The 24,180-nt window shown below is 40.1% G+C and overlaps 1 protein-coding gene across 1 annotated transcript; it reads left to right on the forward strand.

Moving 5' to 3' along the window:
- The first annotated feature begins 1,089 nt into the window (after positions 1–1,089).
- spsb1 (splA/ryanodine receptor domain and SOCS box containing 1) lies at positions 1,090–12,857 on the forward strand. Its single transcript, XM_002936557.5, has 3 exons — positions 1,090–1,239; positions 6,985–7,800; positions 10,658–12,857. Exons 2-3 carry the CDS (start codon positions 7,107–7,109, stop codon positions 10,783–10,785), a joined length of 822 nt encoding a protein of 273 aa, XP_002936603.1. The 5' UTR covers positions 1,090–1,239; positions 6,985–7,106; the 3' UTR covers positions 10,786–12,857.
- Positions 12,858–24,180: the final 11,323 nt, after the last annotated feature.

Genomic DNA, 24,180 nt, shown 5'->3' on the forward strand with positions numbered 1-24,180 from the left:
AAACTTCACACATTGGCAGTGCACTTTATGCTGACCTGGAATGCACTGCCAATGTGTGAGGTTTTTTGATAAGATTTGTCACCTGGCTACGGCCTTGGGGCAGGAGCACCTGGGTCAACAGGACCGTTTAGTAAGCATGTGTTCTTGTTTGGAAGTGGGCTCTCCCTGCTCGTGCGTTTTTTCACCTAAAGCTGGCCATACACACACCGATAATATCGTACAAAACCTCGTTTCGTACGATATTCGGTGCGTGTATGGTATGTCGGCGAGTCGACCGATATTGCAGGAAGCTGCTGATATCGGTCGACTCGCCGATCGGACCAGTTTGAAAATTTTGATCGGGCGCCATAGAAGGTGCCTGACCAAAATCTCCCTTCAGCGCTGAATCAGCAGAAGGAGGTAGAAATCCTATTGTTTCTACCTCCTTACCTGCCGATTCAGCCCTGAATGGTCGCACCGATGGTCGCACGAAACATCGTCAGATCGCCACGTGTATGGCCAGCTTGAGTGCAGGGTCCGGGGCAGGTTGCACCTGGACCAGAGGATTTGAGTGGTGAGCAGTGTTTGTGTGGGAAATCTGTATTGCTCTTTCTAAAACTAATTTCCATAATTGAACAAGCCCTTTAACTGTGTGCTATGGATATATCATTTTTTGTGCAGAACATTAATTGCACTGGCAACACTGATGGCAGTCGGTATTGCTGTCAACCATACGTATTTTTGTTCCCAGGCAGAAGATAACAAATGAATTGTACCCTGGAGGTATAGTAACCAGGAAATAAAAATTAATTCAACCCCTGCTTAATTATTGGGAGATGAGACTCTGAGTGGAAGGAATTACCGGCAAGCACCATGAAAAAAAAATCATATATATAAATATATTTCTTTTTTTCAACGTTGTTGCCTTTTTTTTAACTTATTCTGTTAGAAGCTGTGAGCAGAGCTAATAACATGCTAGCAGCCACCGGCAACCTACCACGTGTTACCAGACGTTTATACCTGAAACGATAATAAATAGACTCCATCCCTCCCGTCACTCCCCCAGGCGGTACGTGCTGCGTCACTGCGCTTATATATTCTGAAGCCGTGACGGCCAAGTCTCATCACGCGAGATTGTGACGCCAGTCAGGGAGAGCTGGACTGCAGGAGCGGAGGAGCTAGGCATTTAAACGGCGATCCGGGAGTGCGGGCTGTGTTATGAAACCGGGGCTGTCCCGCGGAAAGCGGGACTATTGGGCGGTATGTCTTACAAGTCTTTAGTTGCTATGAATTGCACGTCAGTCCTAGCTGAGTGAGCAAGCTTTTCTCTGTGCTGTTATTCTTTTGGTGTCAAGTTATCTGTTCACCTGGCTCCCATAGAATGGGGTAATACATTAAACGCCTTAGTTTGCCCAGGTGCGGGGACCTAGCGCAAGCAATTAACAGCTCCCACTTGCTGGTCATCTTAATGGTTGCTATAGGTTACTGCACCTGGGTGAATTTAGCGCGTTTTATTACTTATGGATTTAAGTTGACCGTAGAAAGGCGTGAAGCGGTTCCGAAGCTCTTCAGCCTGAATAAGGCCTGTGTTATTACCGCCTCTCATCGACCGTATTGCGCTGCTTTGTAAGTGGCCTGGCTCCGGCTGCACCCCGGTGTGTGTCTGGCCAATGTTCTGCAGCTGAGCTCCACTCATGGGAAGTGACTCACTGTGACAGCCACTACCTGGATTCCCACCAACTGGCAGCATTCACCGTGTTGCCATGTGAGCAGCTGATCGCTGAAAATGGGAATAGTGGCCCAAAGCTTCACAAAGACTATACACTTTTCTATTTTTTCTGAGGAATGTTACACAAATTAGAATAACACTTTAGGCTGGAATGTATGTGTAGAAGCAAGCTGGAGCATTGGTACAGTGCTGTTACAATTGATATTTGCCATTGAAGAATGTGAAATGCTGGCCAGTTACTGTGCTGGCTACTTTTCCGGTCTCCAAATATACATACCTACCTACATACCTACCTACCTTGTTTAGTATTAATGTGCTACTGAGGTGCATTGGTTGCTTTTTGATAACACACTGTTAAAGGCAAGAGTAGTCCTGTATTACCTCTGTCAGTCAAGCATTCCATTTAATTTAAGTAGACTCTTAAGGTGCCCATACACTATAAGATCCGTTGCTTGGCGGGTGGGCGATATCGGGTAGCAAGGGACTTAAAAAAAAAAAAAAAAAAATAATAATCCGATTGTTTGGCCCTGTGGCCAAACGATCGGATTACATTCGAGCTTATGGGGCAGTCGGTTCGGGGACCGCATCAACGAGCCGATGTGGTCCCCGATCCGACCGGATTTTCTAACCTGCCCGATCGAGATCTGGCCAATTTCAGGCCAGATATCGGTCGGCCAGGCAGCTCTGTTCTGCCCATACACGGGCCGATTAGCTGCCGAATCGGTCCAAGGGACCGATATCGGCAGCTATAGTCGGCCCGTGTATGGGCACCTTTAGGCAAAACTGCTCAGTGTGCCTTGGCAATAAGGGTAATGGTGCATGGGGTTTTGTGGCAAGTTACTTTATCATGATTTATAATCTATCCAATCCAAATGGTGTCCGCACTCCAAGGCTCAATATTCTGCGGGGTGCTTAGCCAAAATTATGTATGCGTAGAAAATAATCATCTGTGGCCAGCACACCCTTCAATGTTTCATCAAAAAATTTTTTTATTGCAGATATATTGTTAAAACCAACGTTTCGGTCCTCGTTAGGACCTTTCTCAAGGATAAAAATTATCCTTGAGAAAGGTCCTAACAAGGACCGAAACGTTGGTTTTAACAATATATCTGCAATAAAAATTTTTTTTGATGAAACATTGAAGGGTGTGCTGGCCACAGATGATTATTTTCTATATATATATATATATATATATATATATATATATATATATATAATGACCAGCAACACCGAGTTATATTCCAAAAAGATCAATTGTGTATTAAAAACGCACGAACAGCCAACATTACGTTTCGGTCCCCATCAGGACCCTTCTCAAGGCACTTTTTTTGTTGCTGGTCTTTTTTTGGATATTTAAATCATTTACCTTGCACCAGAGGTAAGAGCTGAAGCAGAGTGCCACCCTGGGTTGTGTGTGTATATATGTATGATTTTTTTTATATAGCAATAATGGTTCATAAATCTGTGTACACTTGTTACACGTCCTTAAAATAAGCAATTATTTTAGATACTAGCCTTCCCCTCCCCCGTCTGTCTTGGCTTGCAGATAAGCTCAAATCCATTAGGCCCTATGGTGCGTCTCATGTGTTTTTCCAGCATCTTTCAGGCAAGTGAAACGTCTCTTGATGCTACACTTTCTTCAGATGAATTGAAACTTCTGTCACCACTAGCGACAAGCTGGCTTTTAGCACAAAGATGTGCAGTTTTGAAACCTTAATCAGATTTTCAGTGCACAAATAAGCCCTGCTGATGATAATCAGTAACTTTTTGTCTATATTTGCATGCAAGAACCAGAAATTTTTAAATGGAAAGCAGTTAACTTATGAAAAAAACTGGCAAATAATTACTTTCAGCTCAGTTCCAATTCGTTGAAGTCATGTTGTTCAGGGGGTATGCTGTCCGCTTAAATCTACAATTGCTTTTATTGTGGCCAGTGTTTGTTGGCATTTTGGAAAGTTTCCATAATGCCATGAAACCCCTGTTACTCTGAATGTACATTTTCCATGATAACAGGAGGTAGTTTAGTTTATGTTAAAAAGTCAATAACTTGCTGATAGCATAATCTTTGTTCTGTGTATGTATTTCCAGATAGACAAGTTAATATTTGCATTGTTCTCCTGCAAATACTTCCCTTAACTTTTTGTGTGTTTAATATGATTGTGTAAATAGTCTTACTACAAGTTGGCCTTTTTTACATGGTACTATGTCAATCTTATGTTTTCCATGATTGGATAGGTAACTAGTTTAGTTGGTTGACTTCGGCAGGTAAAGCCTTTTTCCCTAGTGTTCCGAGATGTTAAGGTGCAAGTGCGGGGCCTCTATGTTATGGATACGAACCGCTTCATAGAATTGTGGTCATTAGCATTGCAAGTTCAGCATTGTACCTATCTACAGTGCACATGACCTAACCTTTCTTCTGTGCTATATCCCTGAAATTTGGCACACTTTTAATGTTGACTTTTCTAAGCGTAAGAAAATATGACCCCGTATGTGTACCATAAAGGTCATGTAATTATGTGCAACTATTTTGTTTGGGGTTTTTGGAGGCTTAGACTACAGCAGTATACAAGTAGAAACTATCAAGCAAAGGGAAACAGAATTTGGAGGGGATTGGTAACTTTTTTTTTTAATTGATTTTTAACTGGAAAGGTTAGAGGAGATAGGAAAGAGGGAATGGGGGGGGGGGGGGGGGAGCTGGACGGTCTCATTCTTCATTCAGTGGTAGTTGCTGGAGATTTGAGCCATGGGGGCCAGACACCTTCAAACTTGTTTATACAGCCTCTGGCTAAGTAGGTAAGTTTGTTGCTAGTTGACCAGGGCAATCCATTTGCCAAGTGTTGGTGGGGTTGGGACCATCCTCTTTATGTTGGGTTTGGTTTCTGTAATGCCCAAATAGTAATTAAAATGAGGTGTGTAATGGTAGTAGATTCACAGACTGTCAATTGAGAAAGTTCACTTGGGTTTTTGTCTTGGCCATGAAAATGTAATGCACTGTTTATAACTTGGAGTTTGTTGACTCCTTTATATGTTTTGTATCCTGTAAGTAGTTCCCTAACTTAAACTTTGGGATTTTTCATGCAAAAGTGTGCAGAAGATCATGACTTTTGAAGGCATATTCTGGAATTTGCTTTGGCCTTGCATTCTAAGTCTCACAGTTGGCATTTCTCTACTGGTAGGAAAAGTGCCAGGAGAAAACCTCTAAATCTGCCCATTATAGCAGTCAGTGACATGAATGCAATCCACCTGTCATTGCATGGAAGGATTTAGATTCCAGCCTGAAAGCACTGGATTTTTTTTTTTTTTTTAAGGCCAAAACTGTTCCCACGTAACAGCCTAATCTGCTAATTTCTGGTGCTATACTTTGAAGATGTCTCTGTACTGCTATGGCTTTTTGCTCTACTAGTTAGGAATCTTCATACTGCTATAATTATGTAGTGTTGGAAGTTTTAGATGATATAGGGAGGGACTTCAAAACCAGTTCTATTTTCCTGGCATATGTCACAGTATTTCTCAAAATAAAAAGTTAGAGCCAATATCATGTTAAAGAAGTGGAGTTATAAATGTTTACCAGAGTCAGGTGATCCCAGAGGAGCCAATAAAAGGGCAACCATTTGGGGGTTTTAACCTTGTAAGCAAGCAAGTTGCAGGTTAAACATAAATATTTGTTTGCACTTTTTCTCTTATAAAGTTCTGACTTAAAGCTATAGGAAAATACTGGAAATGCAGCACTAGGAGTGCATCTACTTCACTCTTCATCTAACTTGTAAAATCTAGAAACTGACAAACCAGTTGACTACTCTTATTGAATAGGGCTGCTTTCTGCAGCAATCACATCTGTGCCACATAACTTTTAGGCCCTTACAACCCAAGCAGTTAACTTCTGGGTTCTGCAACCCCTTTACAAATCATTTATTATATGGTGCACTGTGATGCAGATTGCACCAGTAACTGCCTCCTGGAGAGAAGGTCTGAGTCTGAATAGTCAGGGAGAACTTTCAAACAAAAGACTTGAAACGTTACCAAGACTGGGACACTTTGTAACATACTAAAAGTTAACTTTAAGGTGTTTATGCAGTGTATCCTAATCTGCACTCTTTGATTCTTTAAGGCAGGGGTCAGGAACCTCTCTGGCTGAGAGCCATAAACACCACATTTTAAAATGTAATTCTGTGAGAGCCATACAATGTTTGCCTGCGGATGCTGCGGGGCAAGGTAGGGTAGGTCCCAAGGATGCCGGATGTGATGCAGAGGAGGGTGTTACCTGCGCTCGGCAGATAGACGTGTTCTAAGACTTGGACCGCGTCTTATATCTGCCGAGCGCAGGGGCAAGGTAGGGTGGGTCCCAAGGATGCCAGATGCGGAGGATGGCGTGGCCAGCGCTCGACAGATAGAAGTGTTTAGAACACATCTTCTATCCACCGAGCGAAGGCCACGCCTCCCGTTATTTTTTACTAAAGATTTGGCAGCGAGCCAGATGCAGCCATCAAGAGCCAAATCTGGCTCCTGAGCCTGCTTTAAGGCATACAAAGTTTATTCAGATGACTTGCTTCTCTCTGTATACTGTGTCCCCCTGTTCCACTGATGAATACTGCCAGGTAAGGTACTGACAACTGTGCAGTATATAGTTGTCCACTGTAAATGTGGCATGTTGAGGGATGGCACTATAATGCTATGTATTTTTAACATTTGTTATGTCCTCTGTGGGTGACAGTAGATGTCCTCATGTCTGTCAAGCATTGAGTTTTGAAAACCTGGGACATGACTATAAATCTGGGCCTCCCTTTGTACTTGTACCAGCCTCTACTCTAAGGCATGATTTCCACTCTGTTTAAGTACTCTGATAGGATTTGCTTAATTTATCCACAAGTTTTATTAAACCTGGGCACTTGAGTGTTCAGACCTTGTAAACCTACTTTGTGCTGTTCCCATTTAGGCATGGTAGGGTCAGCATATGGTTCAGTGGACACTTCTGCATGTGTGGAAATGACTTGACCTTATGGCAGAAACTTTTAAATTATTTGGTTCTGGATTTTATTGTATTTATGTGCTCTTGGGGAAGTCGAAGTTCTGACAATGGTTGACTCGTATGCCATCCCACCAGTGATTCTTGCTGGTGGAAAGTCATTTTGTGCAGTCGCCAGTGGTAATTTATTGCAGGTGACTGTACACATGTGCCTTGTTATATTTGTATACATCATAACATGTTTTTTTCTGCCTTGTGATTTATTGTGAACAATTTTAAGACTGACCTATGTCACCTTCTCTTCCTGCTCTAGGTGAAGTGGTAAAACTGAACTGAGTTCTCTGTTGCTTCAGTTCCTTGGAAGGAGGGAAACGTGAAGGCTGGCCAGCTGAATGACCTTGTTGTTGGCTCCTTAAAGTGAAATCGGTTTGTATCATGGGTCAGAAAGTCACAGGAGGTATAAAGACAGTAGATATGAGGGACCCTGCATATAGACCACTAAAGCAAGATCTACAAGGGCTTGATTACTGTAAGCCTGCAAGACTCGACCTTTTATTAGATATGCCTCCAGTGTCCCATGAAGTACAGCTTCAGCACTCCTGGAATAACAATGATCGCTCGCTAAATGTGTTTGTGAAGGAGGATGACAAACTTGTCTTTCACCGGCATCCGGTGGCACAGAGCACAGATGCTATTCGTGGCAAAATTGGTTACACACGTGGCTTGCATGTTTGGGAGATTACCTGGGTTATGCGGCAGCGAGGGACTCATGCTGTTGTTGGAGTAGCTACAGCAGATGCACCTCTACATTCTGTTGGCTATACAACACTTATAGGCAGTAATGGCAAATCTTGGGGCTGGGACCTGGGCAGGAATAAACTATATCATGATGGGAAAAATCAGCCAAGTAGAACATACCCTGCGTTTCTGGAGCCTGATGAAACATTTATTGTCCCAGATTCCTTCTTGGTGGTACTTGATATGGACGATGGCACACTTAGCTTTGTTGTGGATGGACAATACATGGGAATAGCTTTTCGAGGACTAAAGGGAAAAAAACTTTATCCTGTTGTAAGTGCAGTGTGGGGTCACTGTGAAATAAAGATGCGATACTTAAATGGACTTGACCGTAAGTACACATTTAATATCACACTTAATATACCAGTTTGCTTGAAGGCCTGTGATTTTTCAGCTGTCTTTGAATTCTTGCTTAGTTATATCTACATTTTGAACAGTGTACCCTTGCACGAATATTCTGAACCTACATTCACACCTAGGGGCACATTTACTAATCCTCGAATCCCGAATGGGGAAAAAAGGATTGGAAACGAAAATTTTGCGATTTTTTTTTTTTTTTTTTTTTTTCGTCCCCTTCACGATTTTGTATTTGTCGCGACTTTATTGTATTTTGCGCAATTATTTCGTCGACGTCGCAATGTTTTCGTATTGCGCTATAGTAAACGGCAGAAAAACCAATCTGAATTTTTCACGACGGCAACAAAAGTCGCGGAAAATATACAATAAAGTCGTAACGGCGACTAAAAAAATTGCAAAAATACCGATCATTACGAAAAAACCGCTTTCGGACATTCGTGGATTAGTAAATGTGCCCCCTAGTGTTGATAAATTATCCCATTGCATATTGTGAAATTTAGCTGCCCTTTTATGTACATCACTTCTACTCATGTAGAAATTGGATTATTTAGCAAATTATGAATGGAGCATACCCACTTTGCCAATACCCATTATTTTATTTAACAGGAATAGTTAAAAGGGTGACTTTAATATTTGTCTACAATTTTAATACCAGTGACATTGCCCATAGCAACCAAGCAGCAATTAAATTCTAAGGGGCAGATTTATCAAAACACGAGTTTCAGTCCTGAATGGGAAAAATTCGGATTGGAAACAAATATCTGAATATCGCAAATATCACGAAAATGCTTCTGAAAAAATTGTATTAGTCACAATAATATCGTATTGGCGATCCGAAAGTCACAAAATTATTCGTAGCAAATTATTGTAAACAGCGGCAAAACCGATCCGATTTTTTTTTTCACACTAAAAATACGAAAGTCGCGGAAAAAAGTGTTTGAACGCAGCGTTCGTGAATTAGTAAATGTGCCCCTAACTGTCACCTACAAGTAAGAAAACGATGGCAAAGATCTGATTGGTTGCTATGAGCAACATTGTCTCCAGTCTTAATACACCACTAAATGTGATTTGTTTTGCTCTCCCTTTCTCCTTGTTCTGATCTCCACCATCCTTCTCCTGTTTTATAATTTTTTTCAGTCTTGTCTGTTTTGCCTAATTCTCCTTTTCCATGCTTCCTGGATGGTGTATCATATACTGTATTTTATACCATGTGGAATACTGCAACGTAACTGCTGATTGCCCTTTCAGGCTTCCACCTCTCTCCCATTCAGTCTAGCTTGAACTCTGCTGCTAGAATCCTCATGTTCTCACCTAAAGGTGAAACCCCCCTCCTGTGTTAATCTTAATTATAGCTCCATGTTAAATGCGCAGTAACATCAATTTTACGTTATCACTTCTAAACAATTAGCATATATCCTAGATACTTGAATATAAGTGGATTTTAAATAAATAACATTATCATTGATTAGGCTCAGGCATCTCTACCAACTTTCGCTCACTGCAAGTTCAGCCAGTGCACTTCTATCACAGGCTTGCAAACACAGCAGGAGATTAGAAGGCCTCTGTCGCCCATCCCTCTCCGTGAACTGGCAAAAAAATCCATTAATCACTGGCAAGGCAGGCTCTGAAAGCGAAGGCGTTGCAGCAAACTTACCTTTACATCATAGATAATGTTTATTCAGTGCAGTTATAATCACAATTTCTGGGTTACTAAATATATAGAAGGGATAAACAGCACAGAATTGGTTAATACTTGTGACAGTAGTTATGTATACAGTAGAGCCACAATTTTAAGTTTCCCAGGCCATCACGTAAAAACATAAATTCCAGAAAACCGAACAGTTTGGCTTTGAATTTTGCCCCAATGATTAGGACAGCACTATTTTAGTGATATGGGTAAGTGAAAATTTCCTTCAAACTACAGAATAAAAATGTGGACTTGGTCACTGATCTGGCAGCTCTGACATTTTTTGTAAAGGCTACAGTTATATTACTTTAGGTTACCATACATTATACCACTGATCCCGCAACCAGTGGCTCAGGGGCAGGATGTTGCTTAAAGTAGGTGCTTTTTTAATTTCTGGCTTGGAGGCAAGTTTTTGAGACATAAAAAAAACAGGTGTATTGCCAAATAGCCTCCTGTAGGCTGGTGACAAAATAAGTCTATAAAGAGGGACAGCAGCAGAAAGAGCTTGACCTGTACGCAACCCATATTGTGTCGACCCCAACCTGCAGGTCCCGTCCATCTGATGTCTGCCCATAGGGGTTCCCCTTTCACAGACAGGCTGCCAAATTGGTCTGAAGGACACAAATTGGCAGCTTCAATTTGCCAGCGTCTCTTTTCTTTGTCACTCAAAATACAGTGGCTCCTTTTGGGTTGGCTTATGCCAGCCCAAAGCATGCCACCATCTGTTGCCTTCATTGAGGGCATAACTGGCTAGGTCACTAATGGCAGCAACTTGCCAGTTTAGAAGCACAACAGATATCCTGCAAGGCTTACATACCCTGTTTTGAAGCAGATGCACTAAGTGTTAATAAAATGATGCATTTATTTTGTAAGGTGTGACTTCAGGGGTGCTGCCTAACAACAATTTTTACTTTAGATGAGCTATATACATGCTAGCATACACTTTTTAACTTTTTTTTACTGTATGAAATAACCTGTGCATCCCTTACTAGTATTCAGACACAACACCGTATTTATGCATTCTTCAAAATTTGTTCCCCGAAACTTATTCAGTGCATTTAGTCTAAAAATGGTCATGACTTATTGTGAATGTGAATCTCTCATTAAAGTCCTGTCTATAACGGATTTTTTCCTTTTTCTGTAGCTGAACCACTTCCACTGATGGATCTGTGTCGAAGATCTGTTCGCCTTGCATTGGGAAAAGACAGACTGAACGAAATACAAGCTCTTCCACTACCGGCTGCACTTAAAGGCTACCTACTTTACCACTGACATATGCAGAGATCTTCTGCCTATAGTAATCTATACAGTGCTATGCATTCTGAGGCTACAATCCTTTGACCTACACTGCATCGATGTTGGATGTAGTGCTATCCCTCTGCGCTGCTCGAATGCATGCTACAGACTACCAGTACCTCCAAGTTTTTGCCCTGGAGTTTTTGGATTTCCTAACTGGGCGTTTTCTGTGAAGGATATTTAGTAATGCAACTGTGTTCTGCAGGCCTAACACAAGAACAGGGTTGCTTTTACATCTCTAAATGGGAAGTATATATCCTTTTCAGGGAAACCGTCCAAATTCTGCATTGTTTTTTATATGTACCTGTCTGATTTGTATGTCTGTCTAACAGTAGTTGTGCCTCTAAATATTAAGTTGGAGACTGTGGCAAAACAAGAATACCAGAAGGGCAGTTTTACTTTTAACAAAATGAGTTTTGTAAACACAAATCATGGATTTTTTTTTTCAAATGCTTTCTATAAATATATATATATTCAATTCTATGGAATTTTTGAAGCTTATTTATAAATGGGTGAAACTTAGAACTCACTGTTTGATCAATACACTTCTACAAATCCCATAGGAATGAATAGAAAGTTGGTGGGTTTTTATTAAGCTCTAAACTCGCGTTTTGATCGGCCCTATGTGTTCCATTTGACAACATTGGTGTTTCTCACCTTTCTCCCCAGAATGTATCTCCCAAATGTGTTTAAACAATTTAGAACCATGGCACCTATCGGCATTTTTTAACATAATAAAGGGTAAAAGCATGCTGGGAGTTGTAGTCCAGTTACACCTGATGTGAAAGTACCTTAGGAACTGACTTTAGCCAAAAAAGTCAAACTGTAAATAGAAAGCAATTGAAAAATGTGGTGTAGTGTTTAAACGACTATGTATTGGGCCTGTAAACTGAATCTTTTCCACCCAATACAGGGCTGGTGGTTCACTAGAGTATTTCCCATTCATTAACTTCTGTTTGCATTTAATCTTCATAGCGCAATAGGGTTCATGGAAGACCCCTGTGGTTGACTTTTGCCTAATTTAGATTTGTTCACTTTTTTCCTTTTGAAAGTCACTGAATTCCTGGAATGATCTCCAAATAAAGGGTACATACAGCATATGCCAGTTATTATAGCACCCAAATGTTTGTCTTAGAAGTTATGCCATAAGCTTTAGACTCGGTTTGGATAGTGTCTACATGTTGTCATTGAATGTCTACAACCTGGAAATTGTTCCATGCACATGCAAATTGGAGAGGATCAGTGTTTCCACAAGTCAAATGTAAATGTCATGTGTGAAATAGCCTGGTAGGCAGAGGTAAGCAGTTGGATAGCCCCCATTCATATGCGAAATAGAATTGTGCAGAGAGGGTTTTATAATAGTAAGTAATCGGTTGTTGGGATTAAATGAAGGAAAAGCGCTAGCCATGCAACGCTTCACTGCCACCTTTACTTCATAGCACCCCTTCCCTAAAAGCCACATCTAGGCATGAAGGTTTAACCAAATGCAAAGCTTTATTCAGTTGCAAATTGATTAGTCACTTTAGTACATAAACCCAGCTGATGCATCAGTTCTCAGGAACTTCTCCCAGAAACCAAAATCCCCCTTTTTTTGTATTATGGGCCATTTGTTCAAGATGAATTAAGTTAAGACAACTTTTTATGTACAGGTACAATAGCTGGATGTGTGACTTTTTAATGTTGAATTGATGTATGTAGGAGTGTGAATATATTTTAATTGCTGCTGTAGGGTACTTTAAAGACCAAGACATCTATCTTCTAAGGTGCACAATGGTGCCAAGGCTGAAAGGGTACGTCAGGTGCCATCTTTAACTCCCTGTAAGCTGTTTTCTTGCTGGATTAGGACACTTGCAGTATTGCACAATTAGGAGGGAACTGTAAGGAAAATATAGTTGCTGCCTTTTATTTTATTTGTGCAAGTAGTCTTCCAACCTATAGAAAAGTGGCTTAGTATTTCTCCCTACTGTCTTCAATTTGTACAGTTTTAATCCTTTTATAAAATCTGTAGATAAAAATGTGTAATAAAGAAATAGTTTATTAAATATAAAGCCTCTCCTGTTTTTATTAGGCTTCCATGAAGCAACTTTTGCAAATGTGTTTTTTTTTTAGATATCTCTTAAACACACATTAAACATTATATTTACATGTTATGCATTACTGGCTCTGACTTCTGGAACAGTGTTAATATTTGAATGGTTTCTTAGAATTCAATTTCATCATGCAAAAACAAGTTTTAAGACCCTTTTTACACCCAGTTATTAAACTTGAATCCTCAGTACTGAAACTATTGGCCGTGTGTGTGTCTGCAAAAATGTACTGGTAAAGGGCAAGGTGTATCCAAACTGAATTGGTGCCACTTTGTAAGCCCCCACTGGCAGCCCCCTCTCGCTAACCTTTGCTACCTTCTGTGCCAGTCTTTTTTTTTTTTTTTCTGGAGTTAATACACCAGCTCCCGAGTGATCAAATATGACCTTTACCTACTTTAACAAAAGCTTTCTAATGACATTTGTCCAAGTTTGCTGCAAGCGTAAATGTAGTTACTCCACCCTTGGGTAGGATGACATCAGCCACCTATTATAGTACATATGTAGTAAAGCAAGTAGACTGCTTATGCTCGTACATCTTGATCTTCTTGACAAGCACACATAAGTGGCATTGTGTAATGTGCTTGCTAACATGCAAGATGGCTGCCACAATTGAGGGTATTGCTAGCCTTATGTTACTTACATGCAATTTCTTTGATTCTTGTTACTGTACTTCTGCCCAATAGGTGTTCCTACATACATGGGGCTAGTCATAGTTATCATTTCCCAGGGTGCTACAGCCATGTGACCTGTGCTCTGAAACTTCAGTCACACTTTACTGCTAAGCTGCAAGTTGGAGTGATATCACCCCTTCCCCTGGCAGCTGATCAACAGAACAATGGGAAGGGAGCAAGATAGCAGCTCCCTGACACCTGTATTGCTAAAAGTGGTAGATATCCGAATAGCACTCAATAGTAAGAAATCCAAGTAAGTCTGGCTTGGGACTCCAGTTATATGGAGTAGGAGAAACAATAGGTTACCTAAAAGCCGTTCTAATGTGTAGCCCTGGCTTTCCAAAAGCTCAGACTTGGGCACAATGCACTGAGATGGCTGCCTACACACCAGTATCACAACTAAAAAAAAATACATTTGGTTCAAGAGTACAAATTTAAATGGTAGAGTAAATTTATTTGCTATGTAAACAGTGTGTTTTAGAAATAAAAACACCATAATCCTGACAGATTCTATTTAAATGTTAGGAGGACTTGTCTGTTCTATCTATCCAATAATGCTCTCATTTTTCTCATGTTATGCCTAGCCACCTTAGTTTCTCTTAATGTGCTACTGATTAAAACGGTGAGGCTGTTGACAGACAGGACAAAGGCCAAGAGAAGTTGTTGCAATATTTGACCATATGTGGGCAGTCTATTAAATGTTCTTCTGAGGAATGTTCAGCTCTGCTATAAACTGCACTAAAGCTGCCTGTTCTCTGTGGGAGACTCACAAATGAGAGCGTCTTGGACTAGACACCCAAACATGGTTGAGTTCCAGCTGTAGCGAATACTTAAAATAAATGAGCAGGAGGTTGCTGTGTTTGCAAGCTGAGCCATAGCAACGGTAAAATAAAGTCTCTGGGATATGATACAGCTTTGTACTTATGTGAATGCTTCCAGCATGTGCTTTCCTGCTCCCTTGTGAATTATTGCTGCTTTCATGCAGGGGACCAGGCAAGGGGGTTGGAGATGTTTAATAGTGGAGAGACTTTAGAAATCTGGTGCCCTTAACTTTTTACATTTATAAAATTTACAATTGTGTCTTATCTGAAATGATTTATAAACCCACCCCAGATCCACAGGGCTAACACAGTCCATACGGCTGTGTGGAATGAATAGAATTTGTGTATCAAACACTGACAAAACTGGTAATGAAGCCCTTGATCCTTGGTGATTATGATATTGTGGCAAATGCCATTTTCAGCACCCTGTTAAATGTTGTAAAGGTCTTATGTTTTTATGTGTTTGATTCTGCATTTGAGTTTCATCTGCCTTCTACATAAAATAAAACAGAAGTGCATGTTGAACTCTAAACACATACAAACCCTTCTCTTTAGCTTGCATTTTAATTAATTACATGTGTAACTAAACCCTAATCATGTTTTAGGCTGAAATCAGCCTGTGCTAGCAGTGTTAATGCAAGGTGGTTGTCTGGGTTTCAATAGTTATAATAGTTTAGTTTAAAAATTCATTGCATCTATTGACTTAACCTCAAAGCATCCCGACCGCCTTCTGAATCCATCTTTTATTATGGCCAGAAAATACTCCGATGTTTGCTGGTCACATTCCACCTGTCACTCTGGGTGACTGTTATCATTTATAAAATTGCCAGGTTCTGTTGTCAGCTGAAAAATACAAGGGATGTGTGCCATGTGCTGTGAGTGGCTGTCAAATCCACCATTGGCATCTTAGCAATGTACCAAATAAGCCATTTAGCTAAAGGGTTAATTGGTACAACTGTCTTATTGAGCATTTGAGAGTAGAAATAGAATCACTGGGGTGAGGTGGTATGTGCAGTCAGTTGTGACCTTATTCCAGCAGTAATGTAAAATGGCTTCATATACTGTGCTGCTTTACACAACATTGCTTATAGGGTCAGTCTCAGATCTACTATTTTATTTTTTGGCACAGCACTAGATGAGACTCCAGTGTGGGTTTAGTTATGGCATAGCATTTAGCATTTAAGGTGGAGGCATGTTTGTAGGTGAGGTCCCATGATATCACTGCTGATGTCGCACAAAATGTAGTGGTGCTGTCATTGCTTGCTTGATGGGACAAGGGAAAATTGTGCTCACTGTTTAACATTTTTAAAATAGGAGGAGGGGTGCAATGAGGGTGTGAAAAGGTCTTCTGCACTTACCCATATTATATTTAGGACATGAAGACATTTTATGTAGCAAGTTACTAAGAAAAGGCCCTCCCCATTTAACAAAATAGGCATTGTTTCCATATACTTAAATATATTCATTTTGGCCCAAGGCTCAGTCATCCCTGGTCTGGCCAGTCCTACATCCGATTCTGATTTTTTTTTTTTTTTTAATTTGCGTCACTCAACTACTGACGTAGTTAAGTGACGCAAAAAATGCAGTACCAGGAGCAGCCCCCAAAACTTAAATTGCCTAACTAGTTCTATATTAGTGCTTGTCAGATGATAAAAGGCTGGACATTTATACCAATGCTTCATAAGGCTACTATAGCCTGACAAGGTTTCTATTCAGGCAATTTACTTTTCCAGATGTAAATTTTCCATTCATAAGCTAAATGGTGTCAGTGCTCCTAACTATGATCTGTCTGTTAACCCTAGTTTTGCTTACATATAAAGAAAGTTACTACCTGAAAATCAGTATTAGCAGTCCAAAACTGCTAATATTTCAGAAACCATACCATAACTGCACCAATGCTTGGAGCAGTAGTCTGTATAAGTTTACATTAGTGTTCTATTTGGGTTCAGATCTCCTTTATGGGGATACTTAAATGCTTTATTAAAGCATGATCCAATTTAATTTATATTGGTATGTTGCCCCATTTATTTTGGTACATGTGAAAATCCACTGCTGTCTGCAGAATTTCTGAAAGCTGCCAAACTGGACAAGTTGCAGAGTCTTGAGCTGCTGGGATATTCTGTATGCAGGAAATGTGTATTTCTTTCTGTCAGTTCCAAAGCATATCTCCTGTAGAAGAATTCCTCACTTGGACATCTTGGCATGAAACAAATAGCTCGCTGCTGTCTGACCCTTCTTAACTGTGTGCCAACTTCAAAACTAAAATGCCTGTTGGAATAAGGCTCATGTTTCTTGGATTATCCTTATGTATGAGTCCAGCGCAGCCCCTCTCCTCAAGCATCTTAACATGAGGCAGTTCTTCCAGGCTCCTGAATATCTGCCAAAGATTTAGAACATTTAATACCTTGGTTTGGTCTGTTTGCAAGAGCGTGCTTTAAAATGTATTTTGTCAGTCTTTCTCGTGAACAGTTGGCTTTTGTTAGGGATGACCTTGTGAACACCTAACCTGTACCACTGAAGGTGTGTATTTCTTTCCCACCCTGTGCTAATCTTTATGCCAGACTGTGCTTCAATTAAACTAATGAGTACTCTGGTGGTTTTGCGACGTGCTTCCCCAGTAGGCAGAAAAGTAATTGGTACAAAGTTAAAATGATGCAATAGAGTTACAGAATAGTGTATGTGTAAGGTTAAGGATTGTCAAACTGGGTGCGGCCAATGGTGTCTAAAAGCCAAGCCTTAATATTCAGAGGGTAATAAACAAGGACCTAACATTTTTGTTTATACATTGCTGGTCTGCTGCCATAAAAACAGAAAGTGATCTGAACCCCCATAGATATACTCCTGGTTTGTGTAATACAGCCAACTTGCACCCACAAGTGCTGAATAAGAGATGCCAATTGGCCGTAACACTTCTTTTAATCCCACTGCAGAACAATGGGGCCGGGACATAATGTGTAAAGAACTTTGAGCCCATTATCGTTTTAGTGTAGTTTCATTTTAATGGAGATAGATGGTCTCTAAATATGTATCTACATATCTTTCAGATCTAAACCACTATCATTTATTTGAATAAGTCAAGAATTAAAAGCTTAATGCCCATGACACAAGATGGAATCTGGCACAAAGGTGTATGACCAAATTGCACTGACCCATCAATTTGTCCCTTCGAATGAATGATTGAATCAGAGAAGAATTGGAAAGCTGTGGGCCAAGAAGAAGTTAATTTCACTGGTAGTACCTTTATGCACGGTAACAGGCTCAGTATGATGCCTGCAGGGGAGAAGAAAAGGATTAATTTGGTGGTTCAGTGCACTTGGTAACAACAGTGGGGTAAAAAAAGTACAGCATTGCCATACATTTATTGTCACAGCATTGAGGAAGTTATGCTTTATTAGTAAAATAGTCTCCTGGCTTATGATTAAAAGACATATGGGTATATGCAGCCTAAAGAAGGTAATTAGGCTGGCTAGGCATTTCCATATATGTAGGGTTGCCACCTCACCCCTTTAACGCCGGCAACCCTATATATCAGTGATCCCCAACCAGTGGCTCGTGAGCAACATGTTGCTCACCAACCCCTTGGATGTTGCTCTCAGTGGCCTCAAAGCAGGTGCTTATTTTTAAATTATTGGCTTGGAGGAAAGTTTTGGTTGCATAAAAAACAGGTTTACTGACAATCAGGGCCTCCTGTAGGCTGCCTGTCCACATAGGGGCTACCAAATAGCCAATAGCAGCTCATATTTGACACCCCCAGGAACTTTTTGCAGATGTGCGTTGCTCTCCAACTTTTTTTTATTTTTGAATGTGTCTTGTGGGTAAAAAAAAGTTGGGGATCCCTGATATATATATATATATATGAGAAACTATGGTGTATACAAAGTTGTTTTAAAGCTGCAGACATTCTCCACCAGCAGAGAATGTCACCCCTGATAAGTTCCAGTTGGTCAGTGATGCCTTTCACACAAATATTGGTCATTGTCCATCCTTATTTTGTAACTTGATCAAACTTAAATAAAATGATTACCCTATGCAATACACACACAGTTTTGCTGCCCAAATGTCCTTTGTTTCCAGTTTTACATTTAAATAGTCTTAAATGTATATGAAGCTGTTTACATATTTGGTGTTTTTGAACTCTTAAGTGTCACTAATGATTATGCTCCAGTAAGTCCCACTGAATGTTCATTGCACCATATTACACAGTACTGTAAAGTGTTTATTTGGGAAATGGTTCTTAAGTGGATCAGAGGGAAGCGGCATTGAGAGGAGTTGGATATGTTGGGAACCTATGTGTGGATCCCCACTCTGTCTATGTTTTATAGTAAGACCTTTTATAAAGTCGTACATCAATATACTAGTTTGACTAATAATTTTGCCGCATTAAATTTATAGTTGCCAAATTTTTTTCATGCCAGTGTTTGCATTGGAAAGTATGTAAGACTTTTGTTTATCATTGGCGTTTGCCTCAGTTTAGAATTTCAACACCTTCTTTGATGAAGCTTGATCCATGCAGTGGAGTCAAACCCAACCTGGAATACTGTAGTCACAAGCAACTCTATTGAAGGACAGGAGGTAACCTTTCAGTATTTTCCAGCATTGACACCATCCAGTTTTACCAAACCACACATTCTTTCCAGCACTCTTGGAAAAAGCTATATAAAGCTGTGTCCATTTTGCCACATAATGGCAGAAGAAGTCCTGATGCTACAAATACTATTGGGACTGTCTCTGAATGAACATTGTACTATGCTATTATTAGTGCAAGCCGTAAAGGTTCTCACTTATTTAAAATACACAAAATAAAGATAATAAATCCTGCACTGATTTAATTGATCAACATACATAGTTATGTTCTATTGGCAAACAGAGATGCATTGATTTCAGTGCCCCCTGTAGTGTGAGTTAATTGTAAAAGTGGCAAGGTGGCCATGCATGAGAAGATTTAGGCTGTTGATTCAGACCAATTCGGCAGCTTATCTGCCCGTGTATGGGCCCTCCAATAGGACAGATAGCTGGCAGGCTTGATTTTCCCATCTCTTTGAGGACCACGTCATCTCATTGATGTGGTCCCGGCACTGAAGTCTCCATTGTCTCCACTGAAGTCTCCACTGAAGTCTCCAAATCTCCCTTCATTGTAATGCAGTCATTTAGAAAAATTATATTTAGATTGAACACACAATTTATATTTGAAAGCAAATACCAGCTATGAGTTACAGGGGCACCATAGAGAGTAATTTAGAGTAGGTATGCCCAGTAAGGCAGGGGCACATGTTTAGAAAGGTGTTTTTTTTCTTAAGTGAAAAACACCGGGAATGGTTGAAATGTGTTTCCATTATTGCAAATGAGAAATTATTGTTCAAAACATAAAGATGAATTCATTCTGCCACAAATAATAGTTGCATATGGGCAAAATCCAAAGAGCTACACAAGGTGCGAAATGTTTACAGGAGCCATTTTAACACCAAATCTTTTTTTACAAGGTTCTTGCTATTTGCACTCCCCATCGCTCTTATTCTATTCTGTGAGAGAGCAACTATGTGGATGGCTCATCCCTCTGTTATTCAGTGGCACAATGGCAAGTTCAGCCAATATAAGAAGAATCTGAATCGGCTCAGACTGATATCATCTCACATCTCATTAATTTTGCAATGTTCCTTTGCCTTTTTAGCTTCCTTGCCTGCATCCTAAGGGCACATAAAGGCACATGAAGGTATAAATGATGCACCAAATCCATTATTGTAGGGTTTTACAGAATATTCCACAAAAGATTCATCTGAATTCTGAACCCAATCCAAATTTGTACGTAACTGTGTTCTGTTAATATTCTTTTGACTATGTTTTCTGCTTTATAAATAAATGCTAAAGCCAAAACAAAGTTATTCTAACTCAAAGCAAAACAATGAGTTTGTATTGTACAGGGAGCTATTATTGGCTGGAATTCACTCATTTACGCTTTTAAAGGTAACTGAACAGTGTGTCTATTCTAAGCAAATAGAAAGAAAAGTGCTCTCCCATACCTACATGCACCTGTGATCTCAGTTCTGCTTCACTAGACTTGTGGTATGGAACTATAGCTATTTAATGCATTAGGCACAATGAACAATCCGTAGTTTGGAATTTTCCATGAAGGTGTGTTTTTTATTTGTGAAAAAAGGGCCAATTGCTTTTCAGGATGCAGCTGTGCGGCAACTATCAGTACCGAATTAACAAAGCCATGACTTTTATCAACAGTGTTTTAGTAAGCTAAATCAAGATGCAAAACTAATGATCCAATACTGTGCCAGCTGGGTATTTGTAGTATGGGACAGATGTATCAAAATGTGAGATTAGAGCTCACCGAAGCATCTCACCCATTTTCTATTTATTCATATGGGATTTTTAAAAAGCATATTTATCAAATAGTGAACTCTAATTTTCACCCATTAAAAAATAAATTTCTAAAAATCCTACAGGGACAAATAGAAAGTGGGTGAATTTTTCTGTTGTGAGCTCTAATCTCACATTTTGATAAAATAAGTAACCTTTCTTTTGGCCCAAAATAAACCTAGAAATGGTTGGGCATTGAGCTGTAAATTGAGGGGACTGATGACTTTAAAACACGGAATAACCAAAATGAGAGCATTATATAATGATATGAAGATGGGATAAAGGAGTTCATGATGAGGTTGAAGGACCTGATGCAGGAAAGTGAGGACCTGTTATCCAGAATGGTCAATTAATTATTTGATTAAAATAGACTTTATTAGACATGGCCTTCCCATAATTCACAGCTTTCTGGATAACTGGTTTCCGGATAAGTGATCCGATATCTGTACTACATTCAAAATGATAATCCCTATAAATTGTCTATTTCTGCAGGTGTGAGCCAACCAAATGGATGTGACCATGACACATTTTTTATTTTGTCATGGTCACTAAGAAATAATACCACCTTCTTGTACAGTTGCAATGTTGTGGAATACTCAGATTGAAGGCAAAATGTATATGTTATTAACTGCAGGCATATGCGAGATATCATTAATAGCATCAATATCATTGCATATCTCCAATTACTATGTAGCTCTAAGGCAAACACATTCTTAAAAAGGTTTAAAGAACCTGACACTTGGGTTGTTAGGCTGCACCTTTTGTAGGTTGCTGCTAAGGCAATTAAAACATCAGATTATTTTGATATAAAACAGAACTGTGGGCTTGAATCCTAACCATGCGCAAGATGTACACATGGGTTATATTGATGCTGAGGCTAATTCACCAAAGCTTGCCATGCACAAAAGGATCCCCTTGTTTAGCAAAGTCACAAAAAAAGCAGATCTTTGCCACACGTATACAATATACATGCACAGCAGTATACATACACAGCAGTGCATAGCAGTGAATAAATCATCATAGTCCACTGCTAAAAATTAAAGTACAGATTTGATTGTTGCCATGGGCAACTGCAGTGGCACAGTCTAGAACCAGTTCAATAATTCAGCCCCACTTTGTCAAGGTAAGCAATAAAATAAAGGTTTAAAAATAAATAAAGGTTTAACAAAAATAGTAAAATTGACATTGAAGCCTATAAACTGAGGGCTGGGTATTATCATATTCCATTAATGAGCCACTATACCCTAAAACTGTACTTAGCAGTATAGAATAAATATGCATGCACAGAAAAACACAACGCTTCATGTTGGTAGGGCTGCAGTGCCCTACATTCCTGTAGGACAGGTGAGTATTAATAAATGTGTTTTAAACCTGTCAATGATTGCAAAGGACAGTTATGGATACAAAGAGATACAGTTCTTAGAGGTTTAAATAGTTAGCTTATGCTGAACTATAGCAATCGGGCTGCTGGAGACTGCTGGAAGCTATATAGTAACACCATTCTAGATTAATTGGAGTGTCAGACTCTTTTTAATCAGCTGCTCCTTTAAGTTGTAACCTCAAATGTCTTGATGTGCAAGTGACTTCATTAATATCTGTGTGAACTCGTCTAGACGCTCTTCCTCCTCAGTTCTTCTTCGTTAGTCTCCTTCATGAGTAACAGGACTGCGAGCTGGCGAGGTCAGTCTGGGTACGCACTCCCATCTGCATAACCTGTAAGCACGGATACAGCTGCATCCTCCTGAATGCTATGTAATAACCCTTTGCACTAAGGCATTTCACAGCTCTACCCAAATTCAAGGGGGAGGCAAACAGAATCATTAATATTGTCCTCTCCATCCTCTCCACAGGTTCATTCCAGCAGCCTTACCTTGATATCAAATTTATTTTTGTTCCTGTATGTCGAATTTGTTCCATGGCTTTCTGCATAGTCAGACGCCAAGCAAAACCACAAAGCAGCAGCTGGATCTTCCCATGGCTGCCGGCCACTGCCTTAAGAGCATTTAACCCCTTCAGTAACATGGCTCTCTGCTCTCTACAATTAAATCCCCTATTCACAGGAGCTCAGCCAACAATACTGATTTGCTTGCTCATTGTTTGGGTGACTTTGACACATCACACTCTGATAAATGCTTTATTACAATGTTTTACTGACTTGTTTGGTGTGAGACGACATGTTACAGGAGAGAGATCATTTCCAGCCCCAGAGTGATCCCTTAACTAAAAATTCCCAGCGATAACATTATAGATTAAATATTGGTCCACTGTGTAAAAACTGATGCTATAGAATTTATGCCAGGAATGTTCAATCTGTTTGAACATCCGTAGTTTAACTTTTTTAACTATTTTTAGTTGGGAGGTCCATGCTTTCTGCATTGACCATGGTCCCCTCTATTCTATCTCTGGTCCTGAGCAGAGACAGTAACCTCACTGAATAATGCACAGAGGCAGTGAAGGCTTGTCAGTACCTGAGCCTGCCAAACGCTTGTTTTCATACTGTGGGAGGAAACTGGAGTACCCAGGGAAACCCACACAGACATGGGAGAACATATAAACTCCTTGCAGATAGCTCCCTGGCTGAATAAAACACAGAACCCCAGGGGAGCAAGGCAGCAGCGCTACCCACTAAGCCGTACATGCCTCTTTCAACCATGTTCCGATTTATTGTATTTATAAGTGAAGCTGTTGCATCCCCATTCTTATCTGTCACAGCTTTTATATCCTTTTTACAAAAGGATTTTAGAGAAAAAATTTGATATTACCTGCGGAAATTCTCTTTCTGCCCTAGCAGTTAAAAAGGAAGGAGCTTCACTTTCAAACTGCCACCAGGAAAAAATCCAGTGGACGGCCCAGACCTGACACCCCCAGGGTGTTCCCGTGATCTGCATTTCTTTATATTAAGCAGGAATCCCTTTACATGACATGCCCTTTTGGGAATAAATAAGATGGAGGTAAGTAGGAACTTTCCTATTGGCTGAACCGAATCCTTAAAATCACATGCCTTTTCATGATATAAACACACAAGTTGGACATTTTCAGTTGCTCGCACAGGCCTTTCATGGCCTAAATTAGGATTCCGATTCAGTTCCGTATTCGGCTGAATCTTTTATGAAGGATTTGGTGTTCAGCCAAATTCCAAAATAGTGGATTTGGGGCACCTCCAAAAACTATAAAACATATTTCTTTTTTCTCTGTTATAATAATACAGTTCCTTGATACCAGCAAAGATATTATCAGGGCCAGATTTGTATCAGGGCCAGATTTGTATCAGGGCCCTCCTTGCTTACTGCCGCCCCCTCCCGTTCGGCACTGCTCAGGTGCGCACGTGCGCAGACATTTGTGGTCGTATCCGCAGCAGTGGGGATCAGTGTGCGGGGCATTAAAAACTATTAAGTCTCCGGCAGAAGCTCCAGCCACCCTAGGCCC

The sequence above is a fragment of the Xenopus tropicalis genome, chromosome 7, assembly GCF_000004195.4.
Source record: "Xenopus tropicalis strain Nigerian chromosome 7, UCB_Xtro_10.0, whole genome shotgun sequence".
Classification (NCBI taxonomy): Eukaryota; Metazoa; Chordata; class Amphibia; order Anura; family Pipidae; genus Xenopus; species Xenopus tropicalis.